Raw genomic sequence first — 12,019 nt, 5'->3', positions numbered from 1 at the left:
TGAAAGTGTCTTATAAACAATGATTATGCTAATGCTGGTGTTGTGAGCTGGAGTGTGTCCCCATTGGATGGAAAAAATCATCTTTTGTGTTCATGAGGCAGAAAGAGACAGAGCCCAGGGAAGGTCACCTCTTCACAAAGTCTGTGGCTCATCCCCAGGCCCAACCTCTGACCCCTCCAGTCAAGGTTCCAGGCTGCCATGTTATGTTGTGCACTGTACAGACCGAGAGCCAGCTCGCCCTTCTATCGTGGTCCCTGCAGCTCAATATTCTCTGCTGCTCCCTCTTCTTCCTGTCCATCCTCTGTCTTCATCCCTCCCTGAGGTGTGGAGGACAGAATTCTGTCCAGAAGCCAGGAGACCAGAAGACCAGAATTTTAATCCCATCTTTGCTGCCAATTAGCTCTGTGACCTTGGGTGATTGTTTAGCATTCCTCTGGCCTCAGTTTCCTTACTAAATGGAAAAGTTAAATGGGCACTAGGCACAAGGCAAGGAGGATTGAGCAAGGTCACCTCCAAGTTCCCTTCCTTTCTATCATTCAATAGCAATGCTTCCCTGGGGCCCCCATGCCAGCATTCTACTTGGGTTTGCTTTCTTGAGGCAGAGGCACACACTTCAGACCTGCTCTTCTTATAGTCTCGCCCACCTCACCTCCGCATACTTTACCTTCCCAAACCCCTAGACCCGACTGTGCCCTCCAAGGTGATAGATAATCTATTACATGCACCCACTGCTAAGAAATGTGAATTTTACAGAATTTGTAGGAGTTAACATGGGACTTGGAGTCAAACAGACACAAATAATAATCCAGGCTTTGCTAAATTAATATGGGATTTTTGAGCAAGGTACTAGACATTTCCGAGGCTCAGTTTTCCTTCCTATTGGATCTGAAAACACCTACATTGCAAGGCTGAAGGGAGGATTAAACGGATGCAATTCGTATAAAGCACTTAACACAGTGCCTGGCACACAATGTGGGCTCACCAAATGCAGTTGCCTTCTTTTTGCCACCTGGATAACATTGGCACTTATTAACAACCAGCCACATGCTGAAAATCCTGCCTTACCTTCAAGGCGATGACTATGATCAGGACAGTATGGGCAGGGCAGCAGTGAACTTACAGAGAGCACTTATAATACATCATTATCATCATCATCATTATTGTCATCTACATTGTTGGTCTGTGTAAACATTATCTCAATTAATTCAGCATCAATTTACTTGCAAAGATGCATTGCTCCTTAAACATTCTGACAGGTGGTCTAACTGAATTTTTTTTTAACTAAAAAAACCTATAATTTAATAAACTTCCACAAATTAAGGAAAGACTTGACTCAAGTCACACACCTTCTTTTTAAGAATGTGTGAATTCCGTGGGGGTGAGGTGCAAAAGCTGGTGTTTGAAAAATAAATTAAAAATAGGTCTTTAAGAAAGAAAATCTGTGTCTTTTGGCATTGCTAAAATATAGCAAATGCATCTGCAGTATTTGGAACCAGTGGCCAGATTGAAAGCTGTGGTACCTAAATCCAGGCTGGATTTAGTTTCCCTGAAAGCCACCCACACTTTCAAACACTGTTTTCTAAATGCATGTGCTCAGAGTTTTTTTGACCCAAATATTAGACAAGATAAAAAAAAGTAGAGAAACTAGTCAAAATCAGGATCTTAGAATTGTAGGATTTACAAAATGGAAAGGATCTTGGAGATAATCTAATTCAAACTCCAAATTTTACTGCTGAAAATACTTAAGGCCCAGACAGGTCTGAATACGGCCCAGTGACTTCTCCTTTGGTGGCCAATGAGAGTCTCATTACATCTTTTATAACCATGGGCCCATTTAGAGCCAATTCGAACAGACCTCATCTCTTATCAACAAAGAGATTAAGAATTGCCTTTCAGAAAATTCACAAAGTCAAGTAGCCAGAGCCTGCACAAAAGAAGAAATTTTGACCTGAAATGACTGAGGAACCAAAGAGCCTCCTTCCCACGGAACCCAAGGACAGGAACTTGAAAGTCAGACTCTCATCAAAAGCAAGGCATCCCGCTTTCAGGAAGACCTGCTGTTAAAATTCCTTCCCTACCCCCTCAAAAATGCTTAGGACCCTATCATAAAAGTTTAGAACCTCATCACAAATGTTTAGAACCCTGTCGTAAATGTCTAAAACCTTACCATAAATGCTAGAAGCCCACCAATCACAACCTGTATCCCACCAGCATTTCTACTTGTCAGCCTGTTCTCCCTAACCTTTTAAACTTCACCCCAAATCCTGAATCCGGGCAACACATCTCAGGGCACACGCCCTGTCTCCCTGCAGATTGATCTCGCTGAATAAAGCCGATTTCTCTCTCAAAAGCTGCTGCTGTAATTAATTCGTTTCTTATTGATGTGCATCAGGCAAGAGAACCCCAATTTTGTGCAGTAACACTTTTGGTGTCAATATAGGACTTTCTGAATGAGTGACTTTGGCACAATAGCAAGAAGAAAATAAAAAAAGTCTTTTTCATGGGTTTTGTCACTTGGCGAGGAGAGAGAGGCAGTATGTTTGTGGGGAGTCAGGTGTTCTTTGACTGACTCTTTCAAAGGTAAGCAAATGACCTTTGCAAGGCACTATCCAAGGGCTGAGAATGAACTTTTTTCCTATATGCCTCCTCCAGAAAGCTGGAATGTGTCGAAACAAAACAAAACCAACCTTCTGAGTTTCACATTAACATCATACTCAAATGCCAGCTTTGCAGGTGGTTTAAAAAGAGGTACTTCTGAGGTGGCCGCCCCCGTGGCCTAGTGGTTAAGTTCACGCACTCTGCTTCTGCGGCCCAGGGTTTCGCTGGTTCAGATCCTGGGTGCTAACATGGCACCGCTCATCAGGCCATGCTGAGGTGGTGTCCTACATGACACAACTAGAAGGACTCACAACTGAAAAATATGTAACTGTGTACTGGGGGGATTTGGAGAGAAAAAACAGAAAAAAAAAAAAAATGAAGATTGGCAACAGTGGTTATCTCAGGTGCCAATCTTTTTTTTTTCTTAAAAAAAAGATTTTATTTTTCCTCTTTCTCCCAAAGCCCCCTGGTACATAGTTGTATATTTTTAGTTGTGGGTCCTTCCAGTTGTGGCATGTGGGATGCTGACTCAGCTTAACTTGATGAGTGGTGCTATGTCCACACCCAGGATTTGAACAGTGAAACCCTGGGCCTCCGAAGCAGGGCGTGTGAACTTAACCACTTGGCCACCAGGCCAGCCCCATCAGGTGCCAATCTTTAAAAAAAAAAAAAAAAAAAGAAAGGAGGTACTTGTGAAACTAAACTCCATCAAGGATGCTTAGAGCACAAGTATCCTGGCAAAATTCAAATATATTTGCAAATCATTTGCAAGTAATCTGCATAATTTGAGAGAAAAGAGGTTGATTCTACCTATAGGATCTTCATTTCTACTTTTTAAATTCTTTTTCCCCACTTTCTCTTTTCAGTGATACAGGTCCTACTATTCCAGATAGATATAAGCCAGAGGCAAGTAAGAAGTTCTGAATTAGAGTAGATGGCCTAGGAGAATTTTTCAAAATTAATCCCATGGGTTGTTAATAAGTGGAAAGAGGAAAAAAACTAAGCACTCGGAAAACATTGGATTAGTTACATTTAAACAGGATTCTTCACTAAAATACTTGTCAGTGCCATTTATATGCTAATATGCATTGTGAATCTTTTGAGAGGTGGTATTGAATTGTATGGATATACAATTCTCAGCATTTTTCTAACTTGTTTGATCTTCCATCCACAAATCTGACTTTAGTAACACTGTACTAGAACATAAGTAACCAAGAAGCAGTTCAACTTATAACTTCCAAACTGCGTGAAATTCCACGTGAGAGAAAAATGAAAGTCATTTATGCCTTGAGTAGAGTTTTCTTCTTGACTTCCCAAAGGCTATTCCCTACACGGGTAAAATCATGGTATGGTTCTTGGCCAAATGCAAAGCAGGCCTGTTATATGGAAATGCAGAGTCTTCCTAAGCACAGAACTACACAGCAAAAGCTAAAGCTGGAGGGGAAGACTCCTTTTGTGCCCAATATATAAATGTTAGAAATAAGGCTTCCTTCATTAAAGGTGTAGCAAGAATGAAGAGAATTGGAATTGGCTGGTTCCAGGGCCCCCCTTGCCCCTTCCTCACCTCTAGTGGGCCCTCAGGGATTCCTCAAAATCTGGGTGCTCTCTGGGGTAAATGTGAAAACAACACATCCTTATGTGTATATAACTCCCTCATTTTCACATATGTGAGAGGGGTGGTAAATTGTTATTTACTGGAACAATTAAATTTCATTAAATAAAGAGTCTTCTTGTTCTGACGAATACTTTGATGGGACTAGCCTAATGTAGGTTGGGGCCGGGAGAGAGATGAATAGTTTGGCATAATAATCTAGAGGAGAGTGTAGAGTCTCCAAGGCAATATGGGGCCAGGGAAGACAAGAGATGAGAAAAGGACAAGGAGAAGGAGGTGGAGAGGATTCTCTCTGAGCATCTATGGCTGGAGTGAAAACCGGTATAGATGTCATCAGGGAAAGATGTCCCAAGCTAGAAGATTTATAATTACAGACAAGTCGAAAATTCCATTTTAAATTATCTGCATTATTATCATCATAAAACCTCCCCTGTCTCCTCAGATCTTCAGTAAAGTCTAAAAACCATTGTGGAAATTGAATATGAAGTAGGTTTCATGTCTCAGGTTATAAAGACTGGGAATATGGACAGGCCACATGGGACAATCAAATCATAAAATGATGCAATCTAGAAGCAGCAAGGGCTCATACCATAAGAACGTAAGAAATCTAGACATTAGCAGAAATCTTAGGGAAGTCCTTGTACTTAGGGTGTAAAATGAAGGGTTTGGTATGCTATTTTAATCTTAAAGAAAAGGGAAATCCCAGTTAATATCTGAATAACAGAAGGAAGTAATGATTTTGCATGGAGGAGCCAATGGCTTGTGGCTTCCATTGCCAAAAAATGCCAATAATCCCCAAATGAGTTGGCCTATATTCCTAATGATCAATTGGCCATATCTACTTAGATGCCTTACTAAGACTTTAAATTTAACATGGCCCGGATTGTATTTTCCCCACTTCTTCCCCAAGTCCCTGTGTCTTTGTTTCCTGCCTCTATAAATGCCTCCATCACTCATTCTACTTCTCAAGAAGAATCTTTTTCCTCAACTCTTTTTTCTATTCCCATCACGTAACTAAATAGTCACCGGATCATCCTAATTTTCGCTGTGGCATATGTCCCCTTCTAGGTTTTCTCTCTTCCTCAGTTTAGCTGCATTACTTTGCCAAAACAGTTCTAAGCACCTCTTAACTGCTCACTCTCTCTGTTCCATCTATCCTCTGTGCAGTGCCAATTATCTGTCTAAAATGAGCATCTAGTCAAGTCATTCTACTGCAAAGATCATTTCCTGCCTCGCCATTGCTCACAGGACGAAGTTCCCTGTAGCCTGCCTAAAAGCCTTCTTGCAAGTGTGTTCCTGCCCTACCACAAGCCTCACCCCCAGCCAATCCCCACTCTATATGCTATGCTATAAGGACACCCATACTATTTTCACCTCCATATCTTTCTTCTTCATTCTCTTGTCTTTCCCTACAAAAACCTTGAATCCAAGCAAATCATTCATGCTGTCTCCTTACTGTAATTCAAAATATCAATTAAGGGTAAAGGTAAAAGGGGGGCAGTCCAGTGGCATAGTGGTTAAGTTTGCATGCTCTGCTTCGACGGCCCAGGGTTTGCGGGTTCAGATCCCGGGTACAGACTGACACACTGCTTATCAAGCCATGCTGTGGCAGCATCCCACATACAAAATGGAGGAAGATTGGCACAGATGTTAGCTCAGGGCCAATCTTCCTCACCAAAAAAAAAAAAAGTTAAAGGTAAAAGATCTGACAGGAATCGTGTTTTTTTCTTCAATGTTTGCATTATTTAATACTTTAACTCAAAAGAACAAATAATATGTACAATTCTACCCATTGTATCACACTCGTGGGAAAGAGCTACAGAGACCCTTGGTGATTGCCCAAACTACACCTCACAAGGTAAGTACCACTCTACATATATGACTGGGCTTCACCAATGGACTGCTCACTCTCTGGAGGGTGATCTTTGCTTATGGTATAGTGTAAAGACATAGAATATGGCTTGAAAAGAACAGGGTTTGAGTCTTTGTTTCATCATTCATTATTCAAGTGGCCTTAAGCAAAACATTTCACTTCTCTCAACCGCAATTTTTATCTGTAAGACAATATCTACTTCCCTGGGTTGTCATGCAGATCAAATGGAATTGCGTATTTAAAAGACTCCACAGACAGTAGGGAATGTGCTACGCAAATGTGAAAAGCAGTGCTAAGAAAACATAACTGGACACGGAGTCAAAATACACGGTACCACGGGTTGATCTGTGTCCTACAAAAGCTATGTTGAAGTCCTAATCCCCTGTACGTATAAGTGTGACTTTATTTGGAAATAGGGTGCTTACAGACATAATTAAGTTAAGATAATATCTTTAGAGTGGTCCCTAATCCAGTATGGCTGGATTCTCTAAGAAGAGAAGACAGAGACGCATGGGGAGAAGGTCATGTGAAGATAGAGGCAGAGATTGGAGTGACACTTCTACAAGCCAAGGAACATCAAGGATTGCCAACCATCACCAGAAGCTAGGGATTCTAGAACCTGAAAGATTCTCCCTCAAAGCCCTCAGAAGGAATCAACCTTGCTAACAGTTTGATTTTAGACTTCTAGCCTCTGGAACCAATAGACAATAAATTTCTTTCATTTTAGGCTACCCAGATTGTGGCATTTTGTTATGGCAGCCTTGGGAAACTAATGCACGTGGGTACGAATTTTAGTTCCATCACTTACTAGCTCCATGAATTTGGGATACGTTACTTAAACTTTTCCCCTGATACCTTAAGGCCACTTACCTTTCTGTGATGGTTTCTCTGAGGCCACTGGCCACCCCTTTGACCACAGTGCTAGCTTTGGGGGTCAGCACCACCTGAGATATAAAAAACGAGCCCTTCTTTCTTCTCTCAATGATAGACGCCTGAAGAAACTGGATCAGTTTTTCCGGGTCTGTGGTGTTGGCCCAGGGTGCTGGCATCATCTGCCCAGGCCAGAGAAAGGGCACTTCCAGAGCCACTGGACTGTGGTAGAAAACCAGCACTTGATAGTCCTTTTCCCACAGGTACTTTAGACTAACTTCCTGGGCAAAAATCGCTGGGCACATTTTATTTCCATAGATGTCTTTCAGCATTTGGACGAGTTTTTCATGGTGATATTTCTGCATCCCATAAAAATGGTTGAAGTCCAAGAACACTACCTCCTTATGGTGATCTGTGAGGAAAGCATTGATCTCCTCAAGGCCTTCATTCACTTTGGCACTGAACAAACCATGAGCAAAGTAGAGTTCATTGTCGGGGTCTCTGGGCTTGGTGGAAATTCGAAGATCAAAATAACGGATCCCAGCTCCTAGCTGACCAGTAAAGTTCATTGTTTGAGTGGCTAGCCATTTCCGCATCAGCTTTTTGGCCACAGTTCCAAACACAGAGACAAAATTCTGGACTGTCTCTGGCTGCTCAGGCCCTACTGGCGAGGCTTCGTCAATGTAGAAGCTGAAGGAATCGTGAGATCCTAGAAGAATAACAAGGCATAATGTGGTTATGTTTCAGTCCTTTGTCCTTCCCAACTTCTTTCCCTCTTGCAACATTCATATCTCTCCCTCAACCAAACCAAAGGAAATACTAAGCAATATTTACCTAGTTCATTCTCATGTCTAAGGAGAGTCCCTTTTTTTTTTTTTGAGGAAGATTAGCCCTGAGTTAACTACTGCCAGACCTCCTCCTTTTTTGCTGAGGAAGCCTGGCCCTGAGCTAACATCCGTGCCCGTCTTCCTCTACTTTATACGTGGGACGCCTACCACAGCATGGTGTGCCAAGCAGTGCCATGTCTGCACCCAAGATCCGAACTGGAGAACCCTGGGCCGCCGAGAAGTAGCACATGCACACTTAACTACTCCGCCACTGGGCCGGCCTCAGGAGAGTCCTTTTTAAAACCCAGTACAGTACACAAAGCACTTAAACAGCTCAAATTGATTGTAAAATGATAAGAAAAATCCCTTCTGATGAATATTCTAAAATTCAAATGATCATCTACTTCTACAAACTAAGAATTTAATGCATTTATTAGGATTGGCTTTTGATGCCAGTGTCATAAGTGTTCATTCACTAAGTAGGATTTATGGGGACTCAGCAGTTCCCAAATACTTTGTCTACAATCTTGCCCTTTCCCTTTATTTTGGGTTGATTTTAAGCCTGAAGGCTTGTTTCATTGACTAAAGAAACCCTTTTCACAGGCAGATGATCAGTGAGTTGTTACCTCATACACTTGGGAAAGCGCAAGAGGTTACAAGAATAGAGAAAGGGAGAAATAAGGCAAGAGGCCAGGACAATGCTGATATAGTTAACATCCTTCCTGACCCTGCATTTGGGCAACTGTCAGCTTAGATGAGGCCAAGCACTTTTTACCTATTGAATAAAGAATTATTTGTTTTCTTGCAAGTTAACACAACTAACGGCATTTCAAAATTAACTCATAGACTATTTTCTTCACAGATGTTTCCTCTCAGCACTGAAAGCTCTCTTTGGAGTTGCCTTCCAAATTTAGAAGAATTTCTTCCTAGGAACAACAAGGACCACCTGTTTATTTGTTTATTTTTTGCAGTTACAAATATCAAAACTCCAGAAATAGAGTGATGAACTTGTGTATGATTTGCCTGTAAGTATGGAGTGCCATTTAAAATATTATCAGACCCAATAAAAAAATTAATTCAACTTTTAATTCCTTTTTTGAAGTCTCCTTTAATTCTTGAGCACGACCTACCGAATAGGTAAAATTAGATAACGTATCATGGATTTTTCACCCATTAGAAAGGGCAGATGTCATCATTCCCCATCTGTTACTCAGGCTTCCTCTTTAGCCCCACTCCTGATTGGGTCCCTTGAGGCACATGTTTTTCTGGTTCTTTCACTCGACCAACCCAAAACACACATACATACACATACTCCCTCTCTAAGTTTCTCACCCATCACCTCAGGGCTATATTTTAATTTATAAAAAGAAATATATATTTGGTCTTTGTCCCCATTTCTGGCACAGAGCTCCTAAAACCCTTGGAATTTCCTAGGTGATGAGAGTGAAAAAGGTGTCTTTTGTGCTGTTAATGAAGAGACTTTTGGACCCCACCTAAAAATGGGGGCTGTTGCCAGCGGAGCTAATCATGTCATTAGAAGGTTGGGACTTTCAGTCCCATCCCCCTGACTCTGGGGAGGGGACAGGAGCTGGCGATTGAGTTCCACCACCAATGGCCAATGATTTAATCAGTCATGACTACGTAATGAAGCCTCTATAAAACCCAAAAGGACTTCAGAACTTCCAGGTTGGTGAACACATGGAGATTTGGGGAAGAGTGGTGCATTCAGAGAGCATGGAAGCTCCGGCCCTTTCCCCATTCCTTGCCCTGGGCATCTCCTCCATCTGGCTGTTCCTGAGTTACATCCTTTTATAATAAACCAGTAACCTAGTAACTGAAATGTTTCTCTGAGTTCTGTGAGCCTCTCTAGCAAATTAATTGAACCTCAAGAAGGGGTCGTGGGAACCTCTGATTTATAGCTGATTGGTCAGAAGCACACATGATGACCTGGACTTGAGATTCGCATCTGAAGTGGTGGGGGAGGCGTTAGTCTTTAAGACTGAACCCTTAACCTGTGGGATCTGACGTTATCTCCAGGGAGATAGTGTCAGAATTGAGTTAAATTGTAGGACACACAGCTGGTCCAGAGACTTGTTTGGCTGTGTGGGGACATAGCCACCTCCTATACACACAGACATCGGAATTGTAACCAGACCCATAGAGAAGCTATTTGAAGCAATTTTTTTTCAGTGATGCAATATTTATCTTCGTCTATATTCCATATCTATGTCATAGATAATGTATGTACCTATTTCTACATCTATTTATCTATGACTAGCATTAAACAGGCCATAGGAATCACAGGGTATGGATTTCAGACACCATAATAGGCTGTTGAGAGAAAATATTTTGAAAACACTTTGATATCTTGCAAATCATAATCTTTAAGATTTGGAAGAGATAACTCCTCATAATTATTAGATTTTTTAAAACCGTGAAAGGTAACCCCAAAATACAGGAATGCCATGTTTAATTTAATCTGGAACTATCTGATCTATTTCTCTTTGGTAGATGGTATGGGAAGAAAATGTCAGCATTTTCCGAAGAAGCAAAACTGGCAGTTTGCATTTGGCATTGGCAAATGGTAATAGGGACTTAATTTGCTTAATATTGATTTATTAGTTGCTGTTCAGGTGACTGCTATATAAATGAAAAACCTAAACCAACTGTGCCGTGGCTCAAAATACAAGAGTGTTTTTAAAGAAAGAAATAAAAAGATGAGTTTAAGAAGAGTTATAATTGAATGATCTAGGATTAAGATAGGTAAAAATAAATGAATAAACCCTCAAAATAAGAGTCAACAAATTAATTTCCAGGCATGTGAAAGAAAGCCAGATGAAAGTAATTGGTTATTTCTGTAATCCAGTGGAAGATATGATTGGAAGCAAGCAGAGAGGGAATTCGATGTGACTAGATTTCTATTTCCAGAAATGAGTGGTTCTTCATTTTCAACTTAATTTTAGTTTCATCATCCTATCAGGTGGTTATGTGGAAAATTTTACAAAAAGCCTAGGAAATTCATCACTTTTGAAAATTCTGTAAAAGGACATTGTAATTTCTGGATAAATTACTTGTTGACATTTAAGGAAAATCTAATATTAAGGTCAAAATAAGGTAAAGTTAAAAATAAAAACAAAAAACAGCTAACAGAAGGAGAAACCCTTAGTGTCCCCACCGATATTCGTTCTAAGCTGTATGACTCTGAGGTGCACGTGTAGCACTTGGTGCAGAATGCTGCCCTGTGGGTGCTTCATACTGTAAATATTATTTAGAGAGGAGAATTATGCCATCACGTGACGCAAAACACTATCCATGCATTTTAAGAGAAAATATACAATCTAACGTTGGCCAAAAAAGGAATATTTCCATGACGTTTAATTTCATTTGGAATACTAGTTCCTCCCCAATTTCAACATATTCACTAATCCATTGTTTTCCATTTTTTTAACTTAAGAGAAAAATACAGTAGTATTTTAGACCTTTCAATAATTGAGAGGAAAAGTCTGTTCCAGCCCAGTATCTTTGAAATCAGGGAGCCCAGCCCACAAGCAAGATAGTGCTAAGCATTATCTTGCTCTTGGCTACATCCAAACCTTTCTGCCAAATCTGGTCTGATATTTTGTGTCTACATTGACTCAGTATTTCTGGGCTCCTGACCTTGTATCCTTCCCTTGTCTACAGCCCCAAACTCATACGTTGGACCTGATACTTAATGTTGCTCCTCAGATTCTGAAATTAACTTCTCAAGTTTGGGTTTCATTTGTCCTCTCAACTCAGACAAGAGCTGGTCACCCCCAATCAAGCTCCTTTGCTCCGGCTCTGAGTAAGTGAGTGGAAGAGGCTAGTTTCTCTCATTTCTTGGAAACAGTCGCTTTTATTAGTTTCTCTTCAGTCTGTTAAATCATTCGCTCATTGAGGCAGTAGGCCTACTTCTAAGATGGCCCCTAACAATCCCTGCCCTCTTGGCATTCACACTCCTCCCCTGAGTGAGGGCTCAATCTAGTGACTTGCTTCTATTGAATTAAATAACACAAACATGATGGGATGCCACTTCTGAGGTTAGATTAAAAAAGATTGTGACTTCCATCTTGCTACTCCTCCCCTTGCTGGGTTTGATGAAGAGAACCACCATGTTGGAGAGGCCCATGTGGCAAAGAGTAGGGAGTGACCGTCAGCCAACAGCCAGCTAGAAACTGAGGCTTTCAGTCCAGTAGCCTTCAAGGAAGTGAATCTTGTCAA

At 41.1% G+C, this 12,019-nt stretch overlaps 1 protein-coding gene across 1 annotated transcript in view; it reads right to left on the bottom strand.

The window, feature by feature from the left end:
- The window catches only part of PLCXD3 (phosphatidylinositol specific phospholipase C X domain containing 3), a 168,378-nt gene that overhangs the window by 59,777 nt on the left and 96,582 nt on the right, over nt 1-12,019 (bottom strand). Inside the window, exon 2 of the mRNA XM_001498846.5 lies at nt 6,954-7,662. Coding sequence (XP_001498896.1) covers nt 6,954-7,662 — 709 coding nt within the window. The remainder of the gene's footprint in view (nt 1-6,953; nt 7,663-12,019) is intronic.

Source organism: Equus caballus, chromosome 21 (genome assembly GCF_041296265.1).
Source record: "Equus caballus isolate H_3958 breed thoroughbred chromosome 21, TB-T2T, whole genome shotgun sequence".
Classification (NCBI taxonomy): domain Eukaryota; kingdom Metazoa; phylum Chordata; class Mammalia; order Perissodactyla; family Equidae; genus Equus; species Equus caballus.
This window is presented reverse-complemented; position numbering and strand designations above follow the sequence as displayed.